This window comes from Sinocyclocheilus anshuiensis, unplaced genomic scaffold (genome assembly GCF_001515605.1).
Source record: "Sinocyclocheilus anshuiensis isolate Anshui unplaced genomic scaffold, SAMN03320099.WGS_v1.1 scaffold260, whole genome shotgun sequence".
Lineage (NCBI taxonomy): Eukaryota > Metazoa > Chordata > Actinopteri > Cypriniformes > Cyprinidae > Sinocyclocheilus > Sinocyclocheilus anshuiensis.
In genome coordinates, this window is record NW_015557134.1 from 2,036,264 (window position 1) to 2,051,268 (window position 15,005).

The 15,005-nt window shown below is 39.3% G+C and overlaps 1 protein-coding gene across 1 annotated transcript in view; it reads right to left on the reverse strand.

The window, feature by feature from the left end:
• LOC107677979 (leucine-rich repeat transmembrane neuronal protein 4-like) overlaps positions 1–15,005 on the reverse strand; it is a 36,454-nt gene that overhangs the window by 11,282 nt on the left and 10,167 nt on the right. The window contains exons 2-3 of the mRNA XM_016473055.1: positions 12,008–12,488; positions 10,965–11,973 (exon numbers count right to left, since the gene is read on the reverse strand). Of these exons, the coding sequence (XP_016328541.1) occupies positions 10,965–11,973; positions 12,008–12,488 (1,490 nt within the window). The remainder of the gene's footprint in view (positions 1–10,964; positions 11,974–12,007; positions 12,489–15,005) is intronic.

Sequence of the window (15,005 nt, forward strand, 5' to 3'; positions counted from 1 at the left end):
GAGTATTCAACATTTTATGTCTTATATATCAAAACATTATTTCTGCATTTGTAAATGCAGGTTAAATGCATTCATGTCCTGCCACTTCCGATGAAGCTTCTGTGTTTCCTTTGCATTGAAAAGATGAATTTTGTTGATACTGATTTAATTTGCCTGGTAACAGCCCAAATGTCTTATTATTCTAAATAACCGATTCTTTTATTAAAAAACAACTGATTTGAGATTTATAGGCCTATCCCAGGGGTGTCAAACTCAGTTCCTGGAGGGCCGCAGCCCTGCAGAGTTTAGTTCCAACCCTGCTACAACACACATGCCATGTAGTTTTCAAATAAGCCTAAATGATTAGATTAGCTGGATCAGATGTGTTTAATTAGGATTATATCTAAACTGTGCAGGGCCTTCCACCTCTGTGAATGACACAGCGTGTCACTATTGTCTCAATATTGAAAATATTTCAATAGTTTGAAAATACTGTATTTCTACAGTACATAGTGAAAAAGTAATATATTTAAAATACATTTATTTAATACTAAGTATAGTTCAAATCTATGAACATATTTACTGACATATCGCTTGGGATTTACTGATAAAAAATTATCATAAAATTTTATTTGGACTACTAATTTCTTATTATTTATCCTAAGATGTGTTTTAATGTGACTATTGATGAGGATTGTATGGTCTTTGAATAATATAGGTCTTTAAATGCAAGATATTTAAAGTGTACCTGAAGTATACTTGCAATAGTTCCACTTTAGCACAATCAAATATACTTCATTATATCCTTAGTTGGACTTGAATTAAAGTGCATCAAGTACAAAATTAGTTGTTCCAATTTAGCAGACTTAAAGTATACCAGTTTAGTACACTAAAAGTACTGCACAGCATTTTTATTAAGTACATAAATGTGTAAATGTATTTGTAGTATACTTGGCATGAAATAAATGTATTTCAAATACATTTTAAATTTTTTTCACAAGAGCATATCACTAATTGTCTTAAATTGATCCTACACATAATTTTTTTCACCTGACTTAGCACGTGGCCTAGTTTTTTTTTTATTTAATTTTTTTTTTGAAGAAGAATAGTGGCATAGGTGCTCTCGCCTAAGAGTTCAATTTCAGTCCGTTGAGACTTTTTTTATTTTAATTATGTATTTATTTATTTAAAGCTTCATAAGGCTACGCAAAAAATTATTTTATTTTATGACAAAAAAAGATTTTCTGAACAGGCCCAACTATCTGAATGTAGAAAAGATACTTACCACTAAGGCCCACTGTTGCATTTACCACCTTTTGCTAAATTTTAAGTAAAATACATGAAGAAATATCTTGTCATCCATTTTCAATCACTAAACATATTACAGTTCAAATAACCAAATTTGTTGCAGAAGTGTTGGAATGTGACCTTGTTGAACAACTTCAATAATATTCAATATGTTTTATTTTTCTAGAACTGTTCCTGAAATGCAGTTTAGAATGCACTGTAGAAATGACACTAAAGTATTATTTAACTGCTTTAAAATAAGAGCTGCTGTTTTGCTATAGTGGGTTTTCAAGGGTTAAATATGTGCAGAACTTCATGTTTAGCAGGAATGTCTTATCACATCAGGGCCATGTTTTTGTAAGGATTTGTCCTTATTACTGACTTAGCTATATCTTTTGTTCATGTGTTAAAGTCTGGCAGGATCTATTCAGTAGTCCATGATTTTGAGTGAGAAAAATATGTCAGTGTCCTTGCATGTTATTGGGCTGACAGTCTGCCAAGGACTGAATTTAAACACACAATAGATATGAAGTACAGTGTGTTCAGTACACCGCCTATAACCTGAGCATTATCAACTAGTATTAAAGACAAGTGTATCTATGCAATTTTCATCTTAAATATTTATGGAAAAGGTTTGGCAGGTAATTGTTAAATCAGAAAATAAACTGGTTGTATGAAACAAGGCATTGTATACTATGGGTATTGTTGGCTTTGTTATAAATTGTGTATATTCCTCTATTGTACGTCACTTTGGTTAAAAGTGTTTGGTAAATGCATAAATGTAATGCAAATGCAGCACTGAAAAATTTAGCCAAGTCCCTCACTATAAAAAAAAAGGTTCACTCACTCACTAAATAAATAAATAAATGAGTTGTAATAATAATTTTCATAGTTGTAAAAAATATTACTGGAGTACATTTTTATAATAAAATACTATTTCGAAACAAGGCTCATTGGAAATATGTGCCTCTAAATACATTTCTGCAACACCATAATTACGTACCTTACTGCACGTTTCGCGGCAGTTTCAAAGTGAAACGTCCAGTGAGTGGCGCTAAAACGTGGATTCAATACGTGACCCTGGCACATTTTTGTTACGTTGATATAGGCACGTATTGCTGTGTTTTTATTAACGTTGCTTCAGTTACGTATTGCGATGGTTCATAATTCAAATATCCGTTGGGAGTGTCGCTAAAAGTTAAAGGGTTAGTTCACCCAAAAATGAAAATTAGCCTGCGCTTTACTCACCCTCGAGGCATCCTAGGTGTATATGACTTTCTTCTTTCAGACGTTGAACTCAGACGTTCAGAGTTATATTAAAAATTGCCCTGGCTATTCCAAGCTTTATCATTGCAGTCAGCGGGTGTTTCTGTTGAACAGTGACGAACGCGGAGAGAGAACAAAACGCCGGTCACGAATTAGAAGTAAAAACCACGGATTTGTAAAGAAAAATGCCGGAGGATTTCGATATAAGCCAAGAGGAGACTAGTTTTCCTTTGCTAAAGTAAGGAAACTTTGCTTCCTTTGCTCCTGTAAACAAACTGATGAGACTAGCATATCTCAAAGGAGAGCATGACGCATACGTCCTATGTCATCTGCCCGGAACGGCTTCCACGTAGGACAGATACCGGAAGTGAGAGAAAAGTGTTTATTACGTTTGAAATATGGATATTTTTCTTACAAAAACTCATTTAAGAGCATGACGCATACGTCCTATGTCATCTGCCCGGAACGGCTTCCACGTATGACAGATACCGGAAGTGAGAGAAAAGTGTTTATTACGTTTGAAATATGGATATTTTTCTTATGAAAATGCATGGATTCGCTACAGGAGGCCTTTATTCACCCCCCGGAGCCGTGTGCGGGATGTTTTATTATGGATGCACGCACTTTATTTGACGTCTTGTGGACTGTTCAACAGAAACACCCACCCACTGCAATGATAAAGCTTGGAATAGCCAGGACAATTTTTTATATAACTCCGATATGATTCGTCTGAAAGAAGAAAGTCATATACACCTAGGATGCCTCGAGGGTGAGTAAAACACTAATTTTCATTTTTGGGTGAACTAACCCTTTAATGCTCTATCATGTTGGAAATATCCCCTACACCAAACCCAACCCTAAACCCACCCGATACTGTTAACAAATGCAAAACTAGTACAAAAACAGATTTGTTGATACAACCGTGCCATTTGAAGTTACTTACAGTATATGCAGGTTTGAACTATTTTATGGAACTGTATTTTCACAGGATTCGTACCCGGGCTCTTCATCTCTCAAGTCAAACTGCATACTGCGTGAGCTACTGAACAAACCTACTGAATATAAAAACCCACACATATGAAGCTGGATATGTGAGGCTAACGTTCAAAAGTAACAGTTTTCAGATGTTGCAGCATATTAAAATTGTTTTGAATTCATAACATGATATTCCTCAAGTAATTGTGCGAAAATTAGGCTTTATTAATCAAAACTGTGAACCTGCCAGTTTTACTGCTTCTAGTGTTTATTTCAACTGGAAACTGCAGCTATTCGTATATATAGGTATGTTTTTTTTTTCTTCAGTTTTGCAGAAATGTATTTAGAGGCATGTATTTCCAATGAGCCTATGTTGAATATTTCAGTCTTTGTGCTTCAAAATTTAACATTTAATTTAATGTTTCACCAAAAAAAAATCCTAAATCCTTCACATTTTATTAAATCATGTAGGAGCCTAAAGAGCAGCTGACTGTATCCCAGAGATATCTGAAGCATGTTCCCCATCCACACTGTGATTTTATTTTCACATATTGAAAATTCAGAGCCAACATATCTGAAACTTACTAATGCATTCTGTGCGAAAGGAAGAGATGAATAAGCTCATTCAAGTCCAAAGAGCTGCCTGGGCTTTCATTCCTTCTCCCCTTCCTGCTCGCCACTGCAGATTCTATTGCAGACCAAAAGCTTCAGCACACTGTGATACATGGGTACTGCTCATGATCAGCGCGTCTTACCAGCATCCACAGGGACGGCCTCCATTGTGCATGGCCTGAAATGAAAAGCTCTGAACCCGGCACAGCAACACTGTGCTCACATAAGCAGAATGGACACCTGCTCTTGTATTATTAAACATCGTGAGGAACCGGCACAATAACAAAAACAACAGTTCTACTGAGACTAAGGACCTGAACAATCTAGTAAGTGATGCTGTTATATCTAAAGTATGTTTTCTGTCACACAGCTTGCTTTAATCTTTATATGTATTTTTTTTTCTCAGTTCTTTTGACAATATTCAAAGGAGCTTTAATCATAGGAATAAAAATATTTGATATTGAGCAGGCTCATTCCTTAAAAGTTTTACTGCTCTCATTGAGGTTACAGTGTGTTTATTATTGAGTCATAATGAGATGTTGTAAGAATGAAGACATTCAAAAGTAAAAGTAATTAAGAGTAATTTAAGTAATAAAGTTAACGGTGTATAAATATTGTAAAAAAATAAAAATAAAAAATTCTGCCTTAAAATTTAGAGTTTGTATTTCTCAGGGTTGCAAACTCTAGGTACAAATAAATAAATAAATAGAAATAAACAATTATGTGAACTCACAAAACGATATCGATGGACTCGATGTTGCTCAGCAATAATCTTCATAATTGAATTAAATTAAACTTTTATGAATTTTAATGCCTCAATACAATCAGTAGAAGTAAAAAGCTAAAGTTAGGCAATAAAGAACTACACCATGGCTACGTTGCCATATCCAGTTATTATAAGCGTCTTTAGACTTGTTTTTTTTTCATGTAATGTGATGCTTTAGGAAGTTAATAAAGTGGGAAGTTACAGTTTAGGGTTAGTTATATCTTTATCTTGAACTTATTTTGGTTTATGCTATTTTTTGGGGGGGGGGATTGTTTTTATTTGCTACTTTAGCAATACCTGGCAACATTACTCCACGGTACCATAACTTTAACGTTACCACTTTTTGAGTTGGAATAGTTTAGAAGAGTTTAAGTAGTAAGTAAGTAATTTGTGACGGCACTCATTTTTATTTAATAAAACAGGTTTTTTCCTGCATAGAAAATTATGAGGTGGCCACCAGAAGCTGTTGACAAAACATAGGCGTGCAAGCTGCACTGGACAGCGTCCATTAGGGCTTTTATTCCAAAAGTTTGCCTATTTTAATAAATATTGATATCTTTACACATTTACTTCCTATTTCTTTAAACAGAATCATCATTTCTGTTCATTTTCCACTTAATGTTGCGATCTGATGAGCATTAGCGGCTTCTAGTGCTGTCTGCCTGTTTTCTCTTCCACGAATGCTGTAATGACTCAGATGAAGATCATTTGCTGCTCACGTCACTCATATGTCACTCATATTATGTGTTTGTATCTCCCTTTCTCTTCCATGTTGAACTTCCACGTTGTTTCGTACATAACAAACCCAGAGAAAGGTATGTGAAACATTAAGCTAATAAACACATGATTATGATAGTATATGATTTGTATATGATTTTCATGCGATTTGGGGTATTTTCTAGTGGTTAAACGGATCGTAGTTGATCCGTGATCCGTACGGACCAAGCCCCACGGCTCAGCATGCATGTGATCCGCGGATTAATTGCAAAATTTAACCATAATAGAGAATAAGTTTATCATTTGTTCATATTTACACAAGCAAGCAAATTTTAAACAATTCCAGAGAGAAAAGGCGAAAGGGAACTCGATTCGTTACTCACGCGCTGTTCTCTACGCGCACAGCCGCACACATGAACACATGAAGCGCGCACACGCGTTTCAGACGGCGCGCGAACACCAAACTGAATCCTCTTCTGAATCCTCTGAACAGACACATACACATAAAATTATGACAAAATACCCATCTCGACAATCATTCAGGTAAACGCAGTCAGTTATTTCTCAAGTGAATGAAAACAGCTGAGAAAGAAATCGGATGTGATGTGTATCATTATTAGAGGTCGACCGATAGTGGATTTTGCCAATACCGATAGCTATGATGGACCACACTGGCCGATACAGATTAATTAACCGATAGTTTTTAAAATGGATACTGAACAAAACGCGCTGTTCTCTACGCGCACAGCCGCACACATGAACACACATGAAGCGCGCACACGCGTTTCAGACGGCGCGCGAACACCAAACTGAATCCTCTTCTGAATCCTCTGAACAGACACATACACATAAAATTATGACAAAATACCCATCTCGACAATCATTCAGGTAAACGCAGTAAGTTATTTCTCAAGTGAATGAAAACAGCTGAGAAAGAAATCGGATGTGATGTGTATCATTATTAGAGGTCGACCGATAGTGGATTTTGCCAATACCGATAGCTATGATGGACCACACTGGCCGATACAGATTAATTAACCGATAGTTTTTAAAATGGATACTGAACAAAAACTAAAATAGTGCTTTATTAAAAAAAACAGTACTGAACCATACTACTACTACTAGTAGTAGTAGTAGTAGTAGTAGTAGTAGTAATAATAGTAAATGTTGAAATTAACACACTCTAACAAGGAACAATACGTACACAGCTTTCATTAATCTTAATGTTACAAATGGGACTCTTATTTTAAAGTGTTAACATTTCATTTCAACAGTCATGCTTAAAGATGCACATCTTTAAATATATACACAAAGGCCATAGCATTCAAATTATATACACAGCCCTATATATACACAAAGGCTATAGCATTAAAATGATATACATATGGATATTGTATGTATACTCTCACACTTTAACTGCTTCTATTCTTGAACACTTGATGATTATCTAATCAAAATAAAAGTGCAGCACTGAGTCTAGGAGAACTCACCGGTATCACACACACTCAGGACGCGTCGCGTTCAACTCGAGCAGTGGTCTAAAACAGTTTATTTAATCACCAAACGGACACAAGTTTACTTCAAGAATCAACAATGAGGCATAGATGAGTATAAAGTTTGGTGTTTAAAAAACGGAGCAAACGGAAAGAGAAAGTGCGATCTATATTATAGCTCTATAAATGAAGCATACAGAATTTATTAGAGCCACAGAAAGACAAATGTTTCGCTGAAAATGAACAATACACAATTCATTATGTACATCAACAAAGATTTGGGACAAATGCAATTTAATGGAAAACTATGTGAATCGCGCTCTGTGGCGCGGCAGGATTTTCTGTCGGCTGCATTTAAATCCGTGTCTGAAGTTTCCCCCTCTGTTCAGCGTGCAGTGTCATGTGTCTAAACAAATAGCACGTGCTGTCAGTGATTTCAACCACTAGAGTCCGCTCTCGCACTGTATAACGACAGTAGACCCTTCTCAGCTGCTCCAGCAACGGACGCAATCCGGAAAACTATCGGCATTGATTTTTGCCGATAACCGATAGTTCCAGCAATCAACTATCGGTGCCGATTAATCGGCAAAACCGATACATCGGTCGACCTCTAACATATTCTGTTGTATTTATCTATGCTTGTAATTTGTGTATTTGTTCCTATTTTTACTGGCTGTTCTCTTGTCTCTTTAATCATGTTTAAACTTTCTTAGTTAATCTAGTAGTATTTGCTGTGGTATCAAAGAAGTACTTCGCTTTAAGTAATAAATGGAAAGCAAGTTAAATTGAAATATTTTTCTTTTCTTGCTGATCCGAAAAAATGATCCAATCCGTGGATCAAAAACCGTAATGTGATCCGAACCGTGAGATTTGTGATCAATTGAACCACTAGTATTTTCATAACAATAAAGGATGTTTATGAGAGAAATACTAAGCAGGTGTAGTCATTAGCTGATTATAAAAGGCTATTAATAATATTTCAACAACATTATATGACCAAAAGTTGCATTAGATCGCAACCGGAAGATATTACAAACACTCAATGGTGTGTTTAAAGTGAGTTTTGAGTAAAAGCATAGTATTAATCTTATAAATTGTCTTTTGTATTATGATGCTAATAGTAGCTCTAATGCACCGGTTACCCTGCAGCGATTATATTATTTATTTTGGCAAAATAATTCAGGTTGGGTCATGTTTTCTTTTATTCTGTAGACTCTTTATTAATAAATGGATAAATGTATATTGGGATCAAAGCGATGTGGGCCAAGAGGCACTGGACTATGAGGAGTGGAAGAAGAGGTTTTATAAAATGAAAAAAAATTGGAGGCTGAAATGTTATGGCTCTGGTTGTGCACTGTGAAAATGACTTTAATGCAATGTTTAATGTTTATTTTCAACTACTCTGCAAAAGAGACCCTTTTAGCTGTTATTTTGTATTTAGTGTTCAGCAGGCTTTAACTGTCATTCATTTTCTTCAATCATCTAATAATTAGAACATGTCAGTCACAAATTATGCTCTGATATGTGTATCCACAGTGGCTCTGGACATCCTAATGGCCGATGCGTTTCAATGCTGGACAAGTAAAAAAATAAATAAACACACCACCAAAGAAAAAAAAAACAACTTCAGTTTGTCAGCGGGCGATAGTTCGTATTCGGTGTGAATAGCTCCATAGGAATCCATTGCCTCTATTCAAAATCTTCTTCTAAGACTTAGACTAAGGAATGGTAAGGAGACTTTGGGAGGAAAAGAATTCCATTCAACCCTTTCACCATAAATGGCGAAGACACTGGGGTGGAATAGGCCTACATGGGGTCCCCCTGGTCAATAAACAAGAGTGGGTAGCAAAAACAAACTCCTTGTATAAGAAGGGGCTGCAGTACATAGGCAGGAGGTGCCACAAGGCTCTAACTTAATCAAGAAAGGTACCTTAGTTCAAGACCAAACCTCGTTCTCCTACAGGTGGTGGTTGAAGGCAATGCTGTCCAGGCTTTCAGAAATCATTAAAAGCATCCATATCATGGGGCTCCACTGAGTCCCTTCTTCCTTGCTGCCATTAAAGGTGTGCAACTCTCTCAGATGAATATGCCTAGAAAGAAGCATAGCTGCTGAAATAACTGAATGTCCTTTTTGGAATCAATAAAGTGTTCTCTTGCTTTCTCACAATTCAAAACAAGACGTATCTTTTTGGGGTAACACCAAGTGCACCGAGAAGGTGCAAATGAATCTGCCATGCAACCACCCACCTTGTTATGGAGGTGGTGTTTTACACAGAATCTCTAAAATAACACTGAAAACTTGTACAGAAATTCTGAAGAATCAGTTAAAAGAAAACTTGTATCGTGTGGTATTGTATTAGCACTTTTTATTGTTTGTTCTATTATGGATGTTCATTGTCTCATTAATTCAACTCAGTGATTTCATTGCTCGAACTAAACATTTACAGAGTTTAATAGCTTTTCTTATTCACCAGTGTTTGGTTACTTCCATTAGCTAATTTGAATAAGTAGATTACTTCCAGTTGAGTATTTTGGTTTCCTTGCCATATACAGATTCTCTTTTAAGTGCAAATAAACCTTTTTGTTCAAACATGCCCTATGCACGTCCATTGATAAGATTTATCTCTTTGCGGTGAGACACTCTTTACAACATCAAAGAGGGGAAGACGGAAATCATGATTTTACAGATTTTTACAGACTATTTCTGGCTGAACTGAAGCATATCCGCATCATGGGATTTTGCATGACTGTTAAAAACAGCATCTTCACGTCATACTATGAACGCTGGTGACAAACTTTACTATTTCTCTGCCTTTCATCACCTATGTCATCCCAGTATGATTAAAAGATAACAGTCATTGCTTTGCACATGAAATACTTCCCAAATTAAAATGCAGCCTTTAAAATCTCTCAAAAGAGCTGAATAAAAAACAGTTATGGACTTAGACAGATAGAGAGAATGATGCTTTTAAACACATGATATTAGAGAGTAAAGTAGGAGCCATTTTGCATGCTCTAATGGGTTGTGACAATCAATATATCATTAGCCTGCACTGCAATTTTAATTATCGACAGATGTCTTTTTTTTTTTTTTAAGTTCTTTCTGCTGTACTCTCAGAAGCTAAATGATGCAAACTCATTCCCAATGCAACAGGCTGGGTTTTGACTGTCTGCAAGTAAATAATAATAATAATAATAATCAAATCAGAGGTTTTCAGAAACCCGTTTACATCTCAAGTGAATATCAGTGTCCCAAACACAAAGCATACTAATCATAATCATTAGGACAAACAAAATGAATAAGCCTTTCACAAGTGAAATAATGAGGCCAAAACCAAGATGCAGATGTGTGCGGCAGGGCAGTGCTTTTGGTAAAGAAACCATTGACTCCTGGTTTAGGGTTTACATTGTATGACAACATTAGGGATGCACAATGTTTCTGTGGTCAAATTGGTATCACTCAATAAATGTGACTGTTCATCAGTCTGATAAGTAAAAAATGCAGATATATTTAATATAATGTTTGGTATCAATATAAGAATGTAGATGTCTGGATCTTTAAAGTAAGATGTCAACCATCAGCTAATGTCAGCCAATGTACCGGTTATCAGCTTCAAAAATAAATAATTATTAGTATCAGCCAGAAATGTCCATATAAATGCATACCAAGACAGTGTGTCTATTAATTAAAAAAGTGGAGTCAAGGAAAGTAGACTAAATGAGACATTTCAAGAACCTAAGGAGTCAAGGGTGCTTACCCTTGCTCTGATGAATATTTGTACCATGCACAATGAAGAATTACCTCTATTTCCTGAGTCGTTCATTTGTTTAGATCTGATTTGATTTTAGGCTGTTTTCACATGTCATACCTCACATTCCCGAGAGCCGGATATGGTGCAGGTGCAGGTACCTGTCCCATTGCCCAGCACCTCCAAGGCTTCTGGCGTGGCTGCAGGGTTGTAGCTCATGTAATATTCCTGGAGCTGGGAGCTCAGGTTCTGTTCTGGCTCCTGACTCTTTTTCCTCCGCTTACGGCCCACTGTACTCTGCTGCAAAAGCCGGGTGGCACCAGGGTAACGTTTCCAGGAGACATAAATTACCGACAAGACAAGGGACACTGAGAGGAACAGTGCTACCCCACCCATCACCACTTTGTGAAATGACACGTTGTCTTGCTCAGGAGCTGGCGTGACTAATAAGCTGTCGGATGATGAGGGTGTCCATTGATGGGAGTCTCTGGGATCTGGATTTGCACGGCTGGGGAAGGTGGGGCGTTGAGGCGGTCGAGGATGGGGAGGTGGAAATGGCACCTCAGAGGCAGGTGAAGGCAAGGGTGGAGGCGGTGTTGTAGGAGCCATTGTCGGGTCAGTCGGTTCAAGGGTAAGGTCAAAATTTGGATCAAAGGTCTGCAGATACAAAGGTGATTGAGCAGTAATTTCGTAGTCATCACAGTCAATGTAGGTCTTTGAAGCCTCCATAACCTTCTCCCCTTGAAGGTGCTTAGGACTGCTGCAGATTATACTAGTGTCCTTGGTGCCTCTGAAATTCTTGAGCCAGACAACAAGAGGACAAATGCCTGGTCCACAATCCCACATGTTGCCTGCAAGGCTAATGGTTGTTAGGGAGATCCAGGCAGCCACAACCTCCTGAGACACATTGGCCAGTTTGTTAGACTCTAAGTTGAGGACCTGAAGATTGGGGAGGCATTGAAATACTACAGGATCTAGTACCTGTATCTCATTGCCAGAGATATCAAGCTTTTGCAAGGTGTACCAGCTCCACGGAAGGCCTTGGTTGACAGCTCGAATACGGTTCCATTGTAGATACAGGGCACGAAGGTTAGCAAGGCGAGGAAAAAGAAAGAAGTTGATTCGTGAAAACTGATTATGCGATCGTCGTCAGCACGTTGAACCGCAAGTGCAGATTCTGCAGTTTTCGAAGACCAAAAAACTGGCCCGGCTGCAGCTCCTGCAACTTGTTGTAGGAGAGGTCGAGACTGCGTAGGTTAGGTACTCCGTGAAAAGTGACATTATGAAGCTGTGAAATTCTATTGGAGCTCAAGATCAACTCCTTCAATCGTCGCACCCCTTGAAAAGCACGACTATCCACAAACATGATTTGATTGTGGTCCAGGTACAGCCACAGTAGCTGGTTAAGATGGGCAAACTGGTAAGGGAGCATTGTGTGCAGGTCATTGTAGCGCAGGGATAGACCTTGACAACTAACTGAAATATGTTCTGGGATGTCTTGGAAGCCAGCCGACTCACAATGGACAATCTTTCCCTCGCAACGGCAGCTATAGGGGCACATCCTTTCCCCAGAACTGAACAGCAGGAGGGAGGAGGCTTGAAGGAGGAGGAGGCCCGCTAATCTCTTGTCACAAATAACAGAACCTGCAGAGGGAGAGAGCACAACATCAGCTTATCATGTTTAACAAGAAGACCAATTTTACTTGGCAAAATATTCAGCTGTCGAGGCTCATATTAAATTGCTGCTACCATCCACACCTATAATATTTTTCTTAGGTCAAGAGGTCATTATCTAATTTGACATAACTGTTTGATACTCTTCTGTATGACTCATCTGCAATCTTGGTGAAATTTAATTAGCATTCAAGTGAAACAACAAGTTCAATTCAAATATCACCCAGGACTGAAATGCTGTCATTCACAGAAATGCTAAAGGGATAATTCACCCAAAAAAGGAAATTCTGTCATTAATCACCCTTATCTTGTTCCAAACCCATAAGACCTTCGTTCATCTTAGTCACAAATTAAGATATTTTTAATGAAATCCTAGAGCCTTCTGACCCTGCATAGACAACAATGCAACTACCATGCTGTGGTGGAATGCACACGCATGCGTCGTGGTAACTGTTGAATGAAGTCATTATTTTTGTTTTCTTTGCTCACAAAAAGTATTCTCATAGCTTCATAACATTACGGTTGATTGATATTTAAACGATGCTCTTACAACCTTTCTGGGCCTTGAACATGTCAGTTGCATTGCGGTCTATGCAGGGTCAAAAGATCAAAAATATCTTAATTTGTGACGAAGATGAACGAAGGTCTTACGGATTTGAAACAGTTTGAGGGTGAGAAATAATGACAGAATTTTCATTTTTGGGCGAACTATCCCTTTAATGGTAATAGGAGTTAATAAAAATGGTCATTTATAGGACAATTTTCTGTTTTAGTGTATTGCAGATTTATGAGAAGCTGATTGTACATGATGGCTACTCACCAAATAAATAAATATTAAATCAAATTAAAAAAAAGAGAATAAAATTAAAACATGAAAAATTGCACCTGGTTCTTTTGAATTATTATTTCAGTATTAGGTATTCAGTTAAATGTTACTCAAAATGTTCCCTTTCAGTCGGTCACTCTCAAAGTCACGTCGGTGACTGACGAATTGGGATCTCGCTTCGAGAGACCAATCTACTTCGAGAGTAACTAAACGAGCCAATGCACATTGGCATGCGATGATTGCATCCAGCTGCCGCTGATCACAGCGTGAGCATGAAAAGGCAGCAAGTGCAACGCATACCAGCTTTTCGCTTCGGAGCCGAGCGACAACATCATTCTGCTCCAACCAGTGTCTTCAGTGTCTACGAGTTCGACGCGCTCTTGGAAGCTTTCTGTGTTGGCTGACGGCGCTTCAGCGGTGGTCGTTCCTGTGTCGAGTGGGTTGCGCACTTCAGGCTGCACTACCCCTGTCGTGCTGCAAGTGGCCATCTCCCCTGTGCACCTCAGCACATAAAAGAGCATTTCCCTGAAAGAGCCAATTTCTCTAAAAGAGCTCACACGGGTGTGTCTTTGTAAAGACGACGGATCGTTTCACCCGTGCGTTTCTGGATGCGGTCGTTATCTAGTACCGGATTATGGTCACGATTGCTGCCTCACATGTCTGGGCATTAAACACCCTGGCATGACCAGGCTTCGTTACCTCCAAGGGGGCGGAGCTCCGTTGCCTCTGCCGCGATCTAGTGTTCGTACTGGCGGCTGCCAGGCGAGGACTACTTCCGGCAGTAGCACGGGTGGCTTGAGGGTAACAGTGGTGGCAAACCCCTCAGGGAACCAACCCTCGGGGGCCCACCACTACTCTAGTGCTTCAGATCCAGTCGAGCGGCCAAAGGAACACGCTGGGCCCTCTTCAAAGGGTGTACCAGCGGTATCCTGCGGTACTCCTCCCGATGACCGGATGTCGATCACTGCATCAGAGGGAGAGCTCTCTGGAGAGGAAGATTCGGCTGCACTGCCGCCCTCCGGGATGGTGGCAATGCCTGAATCGGATCCAGAGATGTCGGCTATGCTTTCCCGGGCTGCCGAGAAGGTAGGGCTCGAGTGGAAACCTGAGCCCTCCCGAGCCCTCGAGGTTGGATGATTGGTTTCTCGGGGTGGCTTGCGCTGGTTCTCAGCGCCCCGCCCCGGAGCCTTTCTTCCCGGAAGTGCATGACGAGCTCACCAGGTCGTGGACGGCACCTTTTACTGATGCTGTGGTTTACACGGATGCCTCCACCACTGGCTAGGGGGCCACGTACAACGGGCATGCAGTGTCGGGGGTGTGGAGGGGCCCCCAACTGCACTGGCATATCAATTGCCTGGAGTTGTTAGCGGTGCGCCTTGCCTTGAACCGTCTCAAAGGGTGGTTACGAGGCAAGCACGGGCTGGTCCGAACGGACAACACGGCGCCCGTTGCGTACATCAACCGACAAGGTCGTCTACACTCCCGTCGCATGTCGCAACTCGCCCGCCACCTCCTCCTTTGGAGTCGGAAGGTTCTGAGGTCACTTCATGCTGTTCACATTCCGGGCCTGCTCAACCGTACAGCCGACGAGCTGTCTCGAGCAATGCTCCCGGGAGAATGGAGACTCAATCCCCAGACGGTCCAGCTGATTTGGAGACGTT